Source organism: Pteronotus mesoamericanus, unplaced genomic scaffold (genome assembly GCF_021234165.1).
Source record: "Pteronotus mesoamericanus isolate MK-2021 breed Mesoamerican mustached bat unplaced genomic scaffold, CSHL_Meso_final scaffold_1186, whole genome shotgun sequence".
In the NCBI taxonomy this organism is placed as follows: Eukaryota; Metazoa; Chordata; class Mammalia; order Chiroptera; family Mormoopidae; genus Pteronotus; species Pteronotus mesoamericanus.
In genome coordinates this window covers 13,242,806-13,256,034 of record NW_026555302.1, presented here as the reverse complement: position 1 = coordinate 13,256,034, position 13,229 = coordinate 13,242,806, and the positions used below count along the sequence as shown (strand labels likewise).

The window sequence follows — 13,229 nt, the reverse complement described above, 5'->3', positions numbered from 1 at the left end:
CGTGGAGGTAGGTACCCGAGAGAGTTGAAAGCAAGGACTCAAACAGGTATTTGTACGGCGATGTCAACAGCAGCGTCATTCACAATGGCCAAAAGGCGGGAGTAACACAGGTGTCCCTGGACGGACGGACAGATGGACGGATGGATGGGTGGATGAGCAAATTGTAAATAAGTAAGTAGATATGTATCTGGAAGGGAAAAGCCTTAACAAGCAATGAAAATCTGAGGTGTGCTAGCACATAGAGGAATCTCTAAGAACGTCACGCTCGGTGAAATACATCAGAAACAAAAGGGCAAATAGCGTACGATTCCACTTACAGGGGTACTGGGAATAACGAAATCAGACACAGAAGCAGAACAGTGTTATGAGGGGTTAGGGGAAGGCAGAGCGGGGGCGGGGGGGCGGTTTGTTGAAGAGGCAGAGTTTCATCTGGGATGATGAAAAATTCTGGAGATGGAAAATAGTGATGGGTGTACAACAATGTAAGTGCGCTGAATGCCATTGAGTTGCACATTTAAAAGTGGTCAACTTTACATACATTTATAGACATTTTACCATAAGAAAAAAATAAATTGTAACCTCAAACTGGCAGCACACTTCTGCAATGGTTGGTTTAAGAGTGTCAATAATACCAACAATAAAGTTAACACTGAACGGAGCTAAACAGAATAAAAGGTCTCAAATCAACAATCGGACATTACACATCAAGGAACTAGAAAAAGAAGACAACTAAACCCAAAGCTAAAAGAAGGAAAGAAACTGAAGTTAAAGCAGAAATGAAATAGAGAATGAAAAAACAATAGAGTATCAATAAACCAAAAGTTGGAACTTTGAAGTTTCATGAAATGGTCAAACCTGGGGTCAGACTGACTAAGAAAGGCAGAAGATAGAAATAACTAAAATCGGAAATGAAAGGACATTATTACCAACTTCGTGTACATAAAAAAGAAACAATTGTGCACTGACAAATAGCCTAGATAAAATGGATGAATCCCTAGAAGCACAAAAATGACCACAACTGACTCAAAAAGAAACAAAATCTGAACAGACCTATAACAAGCGATTAAATCAGTAATCAAAACCCCCTGACACCAACAGCCAGTCCTAATGTAGCCACAGACCCTGGGTAGTAAGGACGTGTGATGTAGGCTCGTGAGTCGTCACAAATGCACCGCTTTGGTCAGGATGCTGGTAGTGGGGGAGGTTGGGGGTGCAGGGGAACTAGGGGAACTCTGTGCTTTCTGCTCAATTTTGCTGTGAACCTGAAACTACTCTGAAAAACAGTCTACTGAAAAAGAAAAGCCTTCCCATCGAAGTCCAGGACCAGAAAGTTTCGCTGATGAATTCCACCAGCTATTTAAATTGATACCAATCCTTCTCAGTATCCTCAAAAAAATAAATAAATAAAAGGGGAGGGAACAGGGAACACTTTCTAACTCATTCTCTGAGGCCCGCATTCCTCTGATACCAAAGCTGCACAACGCCACAAGGAAAGACTCCTCCAGACCAGTATCTTGTGCATACAGATGAAAAAAATCCTCAGCAAAACACTAGCAGACTGAATGCAGCAGCTTAGCGAAGAGATTGCACACCACCACCAAGTGGGATTTATCATCAGCCAAGGTGATACAGCACATCGATAGAACCGAGGATAACATCACATGATCATTTCACTTGTTGCAGTCTGGACAGGATTTAAGAGTTATCTACGTTTCCTGATTTAGGGTCCAGTGGCTAAGGCCCAAATCTGCAGTGGGTCAGAACGTCGTCTTCTGAAGCTTCACCAGAACCCCGACAGCGATTCTCCACTCTCCATCACACCTGTCCATTCACCGCGGTCCTCTGCCTCTTAAAAGCTCTTATTGTAGGTATCAGGGAATGATCCTCCCCACACCCGCTTCCGATGTAGCCTTAAATACTTCGCAGATGTCCACCAAAGCATGTAAGCTGTGTAACTAAGCAAAAGGATTTTGCAATCATACAGATTAGAGTCTGTGAGCAAACTACTTACCTCTGTAATGTCCTCATTGTCAAAAGAAGACTAACAGAGTTATAAGCATTATATCAAATTAACTTATGTAAAGTATTTACAACAATACCAGGCACATTATAAACTAAGAGCTGGCTAATTTTATAACATACCTAAAATTGTGCTATGCATAATTGTTACGTTTCTTTTAAGAAGCAGGCCTACCCTGTCGCTTAGCTTGCCACAGCAATTCAAATTTGAAGCTGATAAAAACAGAACTTTGTATAAGGTCTGCAGTCAGGCCAGTTTAAGGGGTCACTCCTGCCTTATGAAATGTTCTATTACAATTTTCTTTCATGATAATAGAAATCTGTGCCTTTCTTGTGGTTCTTTCTGGCTAGAAATGTTCAAATAATCTAGAAGTAAGGGAATAAAGAATTCAGAGGTCATTCACCGTTCAATTTGTTGCATGGGCTAAGAAATGGTATAACACATTTCAACACTTCCAGAAATTTATTTTGTTCTAGTTTAAAAAGAAAAAAAAAAAAGGTAAATCACTATCAACATCACCAAAAAGATGGGTACGTACCCTTTCCATAATTTAGAGTATAACCAAAGCACACGGGCCATGAAAGAATGATATCCAAAATTCTGAGGATAGTGGCTTCAAAATGAAGTGTTTAATCAATACCTTCAGTTGTAATAGTCAGTGAAACGAAAAGATTTGGCTTCGGACGTGTTGTACAGCTGATTTAACTGTTTAGAGCGCTTCGCTTCTAGTCGCAGCTGCCTCGCTCTTTCCTTTGCGGCTTGCTGCTCTACCAGTTTTTCGATCCGTTTCCTTCTAAGCCACCTGTAGAGACATGATCAGATCTGGTATCAGCTTGGATAAACTTTTCATGCTATAAAGTTACCACTACAGACAAGCAAAAGAAATTGAATTTCTTTACAATGAAATGCTGTAGTCACAACACAAAGTGTTAACTGAAAAATTTCAGGCTTATCACCTAGGCTCACACAAGAAAGCATAGTTACATTTGATATTGAATGTTTGAAATTAAGTTTGTCTTACAATAAAATTGCCAACAAAAATGTTTTTTAGTGATGAACAGTATTTTGGGAGCCAACTGGAAAAAAATGATTATGAGCTAGATATAAATGAGATCATTAATGAAAATAAGCCGATTGCAGAACAGTTTATAAGTATGATCTCAATTTCTATTTTTAAATTATATAGAGAAATATCTAGAAAATAGGCATTAAGGTCCTAACGCTAGTGATTTTTGAGTGATGAAAATGTGATTTCCCCCCCTCCATTTCCACAATGCTCATTTACTGCTTCAATAATAAATGGTTATATGTTTTTTTTTAAAAAAAAAGAAGGAAGGAAGGAAGGAAGGAAAGAAGAGGTAGAGAAACAAAGAGAAATATAGCAAAACAAACAAAAAGCAACTAAAAACCAAAAACAGAAAGGAAAGAAACTCCAAACAACAGGACCCCCATGAGGCTTGCTGGCAAAATTGCAAAGCCAGGTGTGTCTCCTCAGAGCCAGCCTGGTCCAGCAGGGTCTTGCCCGGGAAACTGAGACGAGGTCAGGACCACCTTAAGCCACCAGACGTCGTGCCCAGGTCTCCTTTCATTTGGCCCATGTAGACCTTCCTCCTCAGTCGGACTGCATTTCTTTATAGAAAAATATTTCTAGGTAAATGCAACCCTGTAGTCAGTTTTTCTGAGGACGACGCAGGAGAAGCTGTAACCAAACTTTGGCCCATTTCTCTAATAAATGAACAAATGAATGAATGAATGAATTAATGAATGAATAGTGGGCTGTCACAATGGTGCCACAAGAAACAATTTTAGTGCGGACATCTTGAAAGAATGGTATCAGTACTGTGCACACTGTGGAGTTAAAGGATATTCTCCCAGTTATCGAAGCGTGGATTTAAAACTGGATAGGTATGCAGCATCAAAGGTCGAATATTTGGGTATTTTCCCCCAAGCTTTACTGATTATATCACTTTCCAAAACGACCTGGAGGCCGGGGATGCTTGGCCTCTGACTTACTGCTTAAAGGCCCTGTCGCGGCCTTCGGCTCCTTTAAGGAAGAATAGGAATTCCTCCTGCCTCCGGAGTTCTTCCGTCTTCCTTTCTCTCAGCTGCTCTTCATGCTTCTTTTTAAGCCATAATCGAAAAGCTTGTTGCGGGTCTCTGTTTTCCTGCTGATTACAAAAATAAGCTTTGCTTAATTTCAATAAACCAACACAATTTTCAGGGCCCCCTACAGGAATGTGTCCCACGCATCAATTTTTCATAGTTCTGTGATGCCGACCTCGTTGCCTGCGCTCGAGTCCAAACCAAATAAACCACCTTGGAGTCCGCACACTGACCGCCCTCCTGCCAAAAAATGCCATGCTGACTTCGCCGCCCTCGGGCTTCCTCCCACGGCCTTACCAAGCACAGCGCCCTGTGCTCACTGCGGCGCCGTGTGCAACAGCCACGGCGGGGCAGCAGCCCCGGGGCCAGGGATGGACGCTTGGATGCAGCAGGTGCGGTATTTAGGTACACACTATTCAGCCATTATAAAGTTGAAATGTCGCCATTTGCAACATGGCTGGGTCTCGAGGGCACTGGGGTAAGTGCAATAAGTCATATGGAAAAGGACAAAAACTGTGATTTCACTCGTTTATATGTGGAATGTAAAGAAAAATGAAACAAATGAACAAACAGAACAAAAGAAAAATAACGTCTTAGGGAAAATAGGTGGGTGGGTGCCAGGGGAAGGGAGTGGGAGGAGGGCACAAGGAGTAAAGGGGACCAGCTGTGTAGCGGTGAGCGGCGAGCTCACTGCGGCGCGCGCAGACATGGAACCATAATGTTGTACACCTGAGACTTACTTAATGCTATTAGCCAACGTTATCTCAACAAAAACACATGCATGCATACACTGACGAGAAGAAAGAAAACAATATAGTATAACAACTATCTACATATCATTCACATTGTATTAGGTATTACAAGTAATCTAGAGATGATTTCAAGCATACGGGAGGATTCCGAGGCTTATATGCAAATACCGCTCCCTTTACAAAAGGGACTTGGGCATCCAGAGATTTTGGTATCTGCAGAGGGATCCTGGGATCAATCCCACACGGATATCGAGGGATGGCCATCATGAACAAATGAAGAAGGTCTAAACGTAGTGATCTATAAACTTTGCCAAGTTGAGCCCTTTGACAAAGAAAATAATTCCGCACAAAGGCACACACAAAACCGTCAGAGAAAGGCAGTATGAGCAGAGGTGAGGTCTTGGAAGCCATTTGAAGGGGCTCCATAGAATACAGTGTGGAAACTGACAATCCAACACTTGCGCTTGTGGCTTTTCTTTGAGATTCTAACGTTAGAGCACCTGGCTCCCCAGACCGTGCCGGCGCTGGAATCACTATTGCAGAGAATGGCCTCACGCTTGCAGCCGCAGTTTTCTCTTGCGGATAACAGCGGTGAGGGTGCGTCACAGAAGAGAGGAGTGGGAGGGGCTGACTGTGTGGCTCCTCAAGCTTCATAATAGACACTATCTCCAAGGAATTTTGAGAAGTTGAAGGAGAATAAAGAGAGCAAAGGGACCGATCTGGAGCCTTTACGTGGATGCCTGCCTGGTTAGAGCACTCATTTAATTCTTTCCCCAAATAGGAGCTCTGTGATACTGAAGGCCTTCTCCCTGGCCTTTTCCTTTATCTGTAATCCACGTGGCAGCGGATTCTCCAGTCTAACTTGTAAGCTGTATGCAACTAGGATCTTCGATGTTCCACGCGGAACTCAGTGAAGAGGGCCTGCAGGATCATCGCAGAACACCCAGACATCGGGGAGTGGCGGGAGATGGCTAAGAAGCATTCAATCCAGAATTGCAGATCAAGAGTCAAGAACTCAGGGATGAACAGGAGTGATGGGTATCTCAGTCCACTGATTCACTTAACAGATATTTACAGAGTATCTATTACATTGAGTATCTACAGGCATGTGGGTACTGGGTCACGTCAATGAAAACACGAGGTCCCCTCTCCCATACATTCTAAGTCTCTACTGTACAATACAGTAGCCACTAGTCACATGTGGCTACTTACATTAAAGAAAATTTTAAAAATTCACTACCTCAGTCACATTAACTACATTTTAAGTGCTTCACGGCCACAGTGTGGCCCGTGGCTACTTTAGTGGACAGCACAGATACAGGACATTTTCACCATCACACCATCGGGGCAAGTGTTGTTTGAGACGAGGAGATAAAAACAGATGATTGATTGACTGACTGATTGACATGTCAGATTCAGAAAACAGTGTGGCAAAGACAGAAAACAATAACGGGCAGCTGAGGAGAAAGGTGGTACTCGGAGGGAAAGTGAGGCAGTGAGTGAGGATGCGTCCGGAGAAAGGGGCACAGAGCAAAGGACCTGTGGAAGGTCCCCGCTTTGCATGCCTGACAAACGGCAAAGAAGCCGAAATGCAGCAAAGGGGCTGGCGCGTGGAGGGAGGTGAGGTCAGAAGTAACAGGCATCCGATGGTATACGGTCTTGCAGGCAGCGGTAGGAGCTTTTTGGACTCTATATTGAGGTGAGAAGCCACTGTCGAAGCTTCTAAACACACGCGACCCCAACTGCCCTGCCTTTGACTGGGCTCGCTCGCTGTGTGTGGGAAATAGGGTGGGACGCGGGGGAGGGGAGTGAGTGGAGCAGGGGACCAGCCTCCAGGCTTTTGCAACAGTTCGGGCAGCATGAGCGGTGGTTTGGGCCGGGGCACCGGGCTCCAGGTGTGATGTGAAGGTAGAATTGACAAATTTTACCCATAGCTTGAATGTGGGGTTTTATACCATGGCTTTATTTACATGGGTGTTTTTTAAAAATTTTTCAGGATTAGTTTTTATAGTTTTAGAAATCCAACCACATAAAATCAAACATTTCTGCATTGCAAAAGAAGGAAAGAAAAAACAAAAGGAGAAATTAATGCAGCGAGTCTCTTGAAGAAGTAGTTTTCATAATTCATGGAGAGTTCCCATAGATCAAAAAGAAAGAACCAATATTCCTAACAGAAAAGTTGACAAAGAATTTCTCTGTGAAAAGAATATTCAAACAGCTCATCGATGTTCAATCTCACTGAAAATAGCACTACAATCCAACAATATTTCCTACCTATCACATTGGTAAAAATAAACACAGTTGAACGCACATTTCCTAATGCAGGTGTAGGGGATATTTTGTGTGTGGGCGCTATCTTTGTCTTATTTGAATATCAGTTACACTACCTTGAAAATATTAGTAGTTTTCCCATTTTGGGCACTATAAAAGTTTGAATAAAAAAAATAGGAATCATTTGATTTTTGCCAGGTTTCTTAGAACGTGGTTGTAAAGTCACCTGCATGGTGCATCTTGTATGAGGGTGCTCCTGGACCACTTCCTCAGTCTGACATCAGATGCCTTTCTGTAAGTAAGTTCAGCTTTCCTGTCTGTATGATATTATTTCTCATAGAGAAGTGTTACTTACTCTACTACTCATGTCTTCAATTTGCTTTGCCCGCTGAACACGCCTCAGTTCTATGACCTGCTCCCTTTTCTTCTGCAACCACGCTTTAAATACCAGGTCGTTCTCCTTTTTCTTTTCTTTCTCTTCTTCTATTTTCCGTTGTTCTTCCTGAGGGAAAGAATATCAAAAACATTAATGGAAGATTTTAAAATTGTCCATGAGTTATTAGAGAGGTATATTCTGAGACCTAAAATTAGAATTCCCTGCCCCCAAAACTTTCCATCCAAATATTGGGCTTCCTTAAAAAAAAAAAATTGGACCTCTAGTTTGCTTAGGAAGAAAATTAAGATGGTTAAGAGGAATTAAACTGCAGAGATAAAGGCTACGGCTACATGGATGTACAATACATATATATCACTCAAGAATTCCTTTAATCTCTCCTTCACCTCCTCATTTACTTTTGGTCTGAAACTCCTTAAACTGCAACTATGCAAAAGGAGTACCCTCAGGTATTTATAAAAGCACTAAAGGTGTCAGAAATGTTTTTATATTATTGATACATTTGTTAATTGTGATAAATGGCATTGTGGTTGCAAAAGAAAATATTATTGTCACTTAGAACTGTAATTTGGAGCGTGCGAGTCAGCAATGATGTGCTGTCTAGGACTTGCTTTAATAATACTTCAACCAGAAAAGGAGGAGATGAAGCAAAAGAATGCCCAAATCTCGGTGACTTTTGAATCTGGATGATCAAAAGACAGGGGTTAGTTGTACTTTTATATGTGTTCAAAATATTTTTATTATGTTTAAAAATACTTTCAACTAGTGTATATTCATAAATTAACATTTTTGCTATCAGGAAGAATATTTAGACAATTAGTTAACCGCATGTACAAAGTGATTTTTTAAAATCTGAATTATCCAGCTAATGTTATAAAAGGGAGTTGCTTGGCCTTGAAGGGACCAGCTCTGCACGGCCATAAAGCAGTCCCCGGGGCAAGGCCCAGGGGTGTCCCGGAGCAACACCAAGAAGGGCGACCTGAGTAACAAGCGCACTGTCCTCGTACCATGTCAGTTTTGGCAACTCAAGTGTCTTCTAATATTAAAGTGTTATCATTTAAATGAACTGAACTATACAACCCATGCTTAAATTTTCTTCAAAGAATGGGCTTCAGAGTTCTTTCCTTACATTGTGGCAGCATAGCAAGCCCTTCTCATCCCTTTTGATTGAAAAAACTATAGGAAAGAAAAATTGTGTCCCCTTAACAGCATAAAATATCTTTTAAAATGTCTATGTACTGTTTTCTAAGCCCTTTCGGCGCTTCCAAAGAGTGTGACACCCAGAAAGGAGGCTCAAAAGGGAAGCAGAACTACATACCAGCTGCACCGAAGTTGCCATCGGTTCATTAGTGAAAAGATACCGAAACTATGTAAAACCTCCTATATAACTTTATGGAAATATATACACACATATACATGGATGTGTACATACAGCAAGCGGTTTGGTTCTTCTCAGATTATTCTGCGTCGCTGCAAAGTTGAGTTAACAGAGACCTTTAAGTATTGCTACATATCTGAACTGAGTAAACTGAGTCAGACTGTTAGAGTTTAGATTTTAATGGTCGAGCAAGGAAAATTTTAAGTATGCAGATTTGGGCCTGAGTGTGCCATAGGTTACACATTCTTGCTAGCTTTGTTCTTCACCTTTTCTGCTCATGTGAGTTCCTGATAAATGCCAGAAATCCCCGATACTTTCCTACATAAATGGGAAATCCACCATTTCTCAATGAACGCCCAGAAAACTGGGAATTTTGACTCCAGCTTTGCTGCAAACAAGTTGAATGACTTTGGTAAAGTTATTTAAACTTTCTACACTATAGTTTGCTTATGACTAACACAATCCGTAAGCTGCCCTCAAACTGTAAAATTCTATTAACCTGTGACTCTGTTGAGGTTTGGTCTTACGTACAGTTAGACATCTCGCATGGCTCAGCCTAATACCACCAGGCAGCCAAGAAAAGAGAATTGGGACAGTGATTCAAGTAATTTAGGAAAAACTTACCAGTTTTGGTACCTGGAGTTTTCCATTATAAAATATTTTTATTTTAAAAACAAAAAAAAAAGTACCCCAAAATAATAATTAGGGATTCCATCAGGCATTCTCGAAACATTTCGTTAAGTTTATTAGATTCTATTCTTAATAGGAAACTAAAATTTCTGAGATCAAGGAACTGTAGGCATGGGAGATACGTGAAAACACAGACACACGTCACAGAACTATCATCCAGCTCTGCCTGTGGCCTCCCAAACCCCGACACGTCTCGCCTTCACTCTTCCACCTGACGTCTGATCTTCACCTATCACGCAGCGAGCTTCCCTTCCGCAGTCCCCTGGCTCCTCTGAGCCTCACCTTTAAAATGAAAGGAGCCAAGGGGTCACCACTGAGATCTACTCCCGCCCCAGCACAGGCCGCTCGTTCCTCAACACTAGGAAACCAAAACAAGCACGCAAACGTATCCGCAGCTTTGGAGACCCGTTTCCATTCCTGCTGCGCCTGTGAGACAGGAAAACGTATTCCCCTTCCAGCCTCATGCCCCTGTGGGCTCTCACCTCTCTCTTCAGCTTCTCTCTCTTTTGTTCTAGCCGTTTCTGCAGTTCCTTCTGTCGAGGGGAAAGACAATAGGTTGAGGTCACTGGCGATACGGTCACAGACTGCATCCTGGGATGGGGCTTCCCGTTGCCCTTACTTGAGTCTGAGTTGGCGGCGGAGCTTGGGCCAGTCTTGGGGTTGGGCGGGACCTGAGGCAGAGAAGCCAGCGGCTCCTCTGTTGATGAGCCCTGAATCTTTGCTACAGGCTCTTCTTTCTCCACACCATTGACAGATGGGCTGGAAGACCTGGGTGACGACTGCTGGGGTTCATTTCCTGTACTATCGACATTATCAATGGGGAGCAAAACCCCCTGGCTCTCAATGTCCTGTAAATTCAGAAGTTCGAACTTTCCATCTCTCTCGACGAGTATCTTCCTGTCCTTGCTTTCTTCACAACTTCCATCAGTGATGGACAGGAGCACATTTTCTTGTCCAGATTCATTGGAAATTTGTAACTGTGACAGTTTTCCAGACACGTGACTTTCATTTTCAAAATAATTTTTGTAGTTGTCAGTGTCTTCCAGCGGAGGAACTTCTAGGTCCACTAATCTGTCCTTGAACTTAAGCTTTCGCTCCCTTTTATCATTCACGGGTTCTTGGTTCTGTAGAAGCTTGTTGGCTTGTGCAATTTTCTCCATAATGTATCTCCTTACTTCCTCATCTTCATCCTCCTCCAGGTCTTTCTGGCCCTCCAGTTTGGATTCTTGGACAGAGTTTTCACTGTCTGAATCTGATACTGGATCCAAGGGCTGACTACTCGGTACAGAAATGAAGTCACTTCTTGGGGAAATCTCATCCCTCAAAGCTTTGTCAGGATCAGAGAGCTGTCTGGCACACTCCGCTTCTGTTTCATTCTCTTTTAATTCTTGGCTGATGTTCTCTTCGTTCCCACAAGCCATCTAAAGAAAAGATAGGAGGTTCTCTTTTCAGTGAAAATTGAGACGCCATGTTTATTTGTATGAAAAAAAAATCAAAATGGTTTTTCAGGTTGATGTAACTTATTTAGAAAAGGGAAAATGTACATGCTTCTTGCTCGTAATATTCTAACTCATGTCTGTGAGTGCCTCAGGGGAAAAGCAAGGGGCATCAACACTTGGTAAAAATTTAACTCTAAACTTGTATTGGATGTTACTGAGTGCTATACTGATATTTAAAATTTTCATGCTGATGCATGAAAAGATAACTATAAATACTACAATGTTATTTCCATAATCTACCCTCTATAAAATTTCCCTCTTTACATTTTCAGAAGAATATTTTTAGAAATGTTTCCTCTTTGTAATACTTGTGTTCTTCAAAAAGCATCTCCATCCCCAAGCCCAGTAAAGTTACTATCTTTGGTCAAGTCCTAATGGTTTGGAGGTTCTAAGAATCCATTGGGATTGTTATTGCCATTTTCTGCAGGAGCCAAATCTGAAGTCCAGATCAATTTTTACCTCTAGATTTTCTAGAGGATAAAAAAAGTAAAATACCCATTACTTTGTTCTCAATACTCACTCCCCTGAAGAGCTCATTCGCTCTTTAAGGTTTCAGTTATTAGCTGAAAGACCATGTTTTTTGAGGACTTGCTTTATTTTTCATTTATATCAAAAGTATAACCCCATGATTTTCCCCAAATTTATAGAGAGTAGAAATAAGCTGTATTTTTTACTTTTGATACAATTAATTATATTATTAAAATTACATAAATTATGTATAATTTTAAAATTATAATTTTAGGCTTAGTAAGTGCTAACTCAACCCAGTCTCTCACCAGTTAGCCCTCTGCCCTAAGACATGGCACCTGAGGTCTCTGCGCCTCGACCTTCTCACCATAGGACAGGGATAATGTCACTCATTCTAGGCATATTAAAGACATTTTGTGAGGTTGAGATAAGACAATGTGAAACTCTTCAAGAACTGCAAAGCACTTTGTTAGCATCGTTATTATGAAGGCTGTTAGCAATTTATATACACCTCTATTATGCTGACATCACTTTTTTCTTTTTCATTAATTAACCACTCCAGGTCCTTCTCAAAGTCATCTTCATATTCTTCAGTTTCTTTGGAATTAGTATCTTTATTTTCCTCCATGATCCGTGTGTTAAAGAATAATGCTGTTAAGAGGAAAAGAGAAAAAGTCTATGTCACATCCAGTTCAGGGTAGTGTGAAGCATAAAGATTAACGTTGAAGGTAAGCTAATTAACCCCTACACACACAAAACAAGGGGGGTTCAAATAAACACGTACCTGTACACCCCAAGAGACTTACACTGGCCAGACATTTTCCAAGTGTAGTTCTCCTAACCACCACCCCACTTCCCCCCAATTCCTGAGACCCAAATTTACAAGGAAGCTGAAAGAGGCAGATAGGAAGACCCTCTGAGGCTTGGGGGGGCGGTTTCCACATTCCCTGAGTATCATTAAAACACCTTGTCCAGGTCAGAGCACACAACTCAGCTTCTTAGTCTCACTCATTTATATTTTCTTATGTTTAAATGAAAACAAGTATATCAATTCCCATCCTCAGTTTCTCAATCCTTCCTAAAGAAGGATCTAGTCATTTATATGGTATAACTATAATTTGTGATCTGAGAGCTTTTTTACTAAGTAATAACTCATTCTCACTTATGGTAAATGTTGATTTCCACAGAAGTTGGACCACTGTCAACTCTAAATAAAACATCTTTTCATTAAGAAAACAAACTCTGATGTCTAATACTAGAAAACAGAAACAAATAGATAGGGATATCACATGAAAGTTAACAAACGTCTGTGAAATGGTATATAAATTCAGTCATTTTTAAGAGAGTTACGCTCAAGTTATTTTTAAATTGAGGTCAGGGCCTACCCCCCCGGCTAATGTTTTTGTGCGTAATTTTTCAAACAGAGAAAGCCTATGACTCTCTGCCTATAATCTGTCTGCATGTGTGTGTGAACGTACCCTAGAGCATACATGTACAATTGTGGCAAGCATTCGTTGAGCACCTACAGCATTCCCATTTATAGTCCTATAAAGATTATAAAACAGACCTATGCCCTTGAGGGGCTTGCAGTCTGGCAGAGAAGACAAACATAAACAAAACACATAAATTAAAGATTAGAAAAAAACATAAAATG

The 13,229-nt window shown here is 41.2% G+C and overlaps 1 protein-coding gene across 2 annotated transcripts; it reads right to left on the bottom strand.

Moving 5' to 3' along the window:
• Positions 1 to 2,662: 2,662 nt before the first annotated feature.
• CCDC181 (coiled-coil domain containing 181) lies at positions 2,663 to 12,216 on the bottom strand. Of its 2 annotated transcripts, none has more exons than XM_054587799.1 (5): positions 12,087 to 12,216; positions 10,091 to 11,029; positions 7,502 to 7,648; positions 4,034 to 4,188; positions 2,663 to 2,822 (listed from the first exon to the last, which is right to left on the bottom strand). In XM_054587799.1, exons 1-5 carry the CDS (start codon positions 12,201 to 12,203, stop codon positions 2,663 to 2,665), a joined length of 1,518 nt encoding a protein of 505 aa, XP_054443774.1. In that variant the 5' UTR covers positions 12,204 to 12,216. The 2 variants fall into 2 exon arrangements, with proteins under 2 accessions (XP_054443774.1, XP_054443775.1); XM_054587800.1 differs by having other exon boundaries at positions 4,034 to 4,185.
• Between the last annotated feature and the right edge of the window lie 1,013 nt (positions 12,217 to 13,229).

What these genes read in the sequence shown, in the direction of transcription:
- CCDC181 (XM_054587799.1), bottom strand. Translation starts at nt 12,203, where the DNA reads ATGGAGGAAAATAAAGATACTAATTCCAAAGAAACTGAAGAATATGAA. An exon ending in GTGATGTCAGCATAATAGAG is followed by an intron (nt 11,030 to 12,086) that starts GTGTATATAAAT and finishes TCTTTTCTTTAG; the next exon opens with ATGGCTTGTGGGAACGAAGA. An exon ending in GAGAGAAGCTGAAGAGAGAG is followed by an intron (nt 7,649 to 10,090) that starts GTGAGAGCCCAC and finishes TCTTTCCCTCAG; the next exon opens with GAAGAACAACGGAAAATAGA.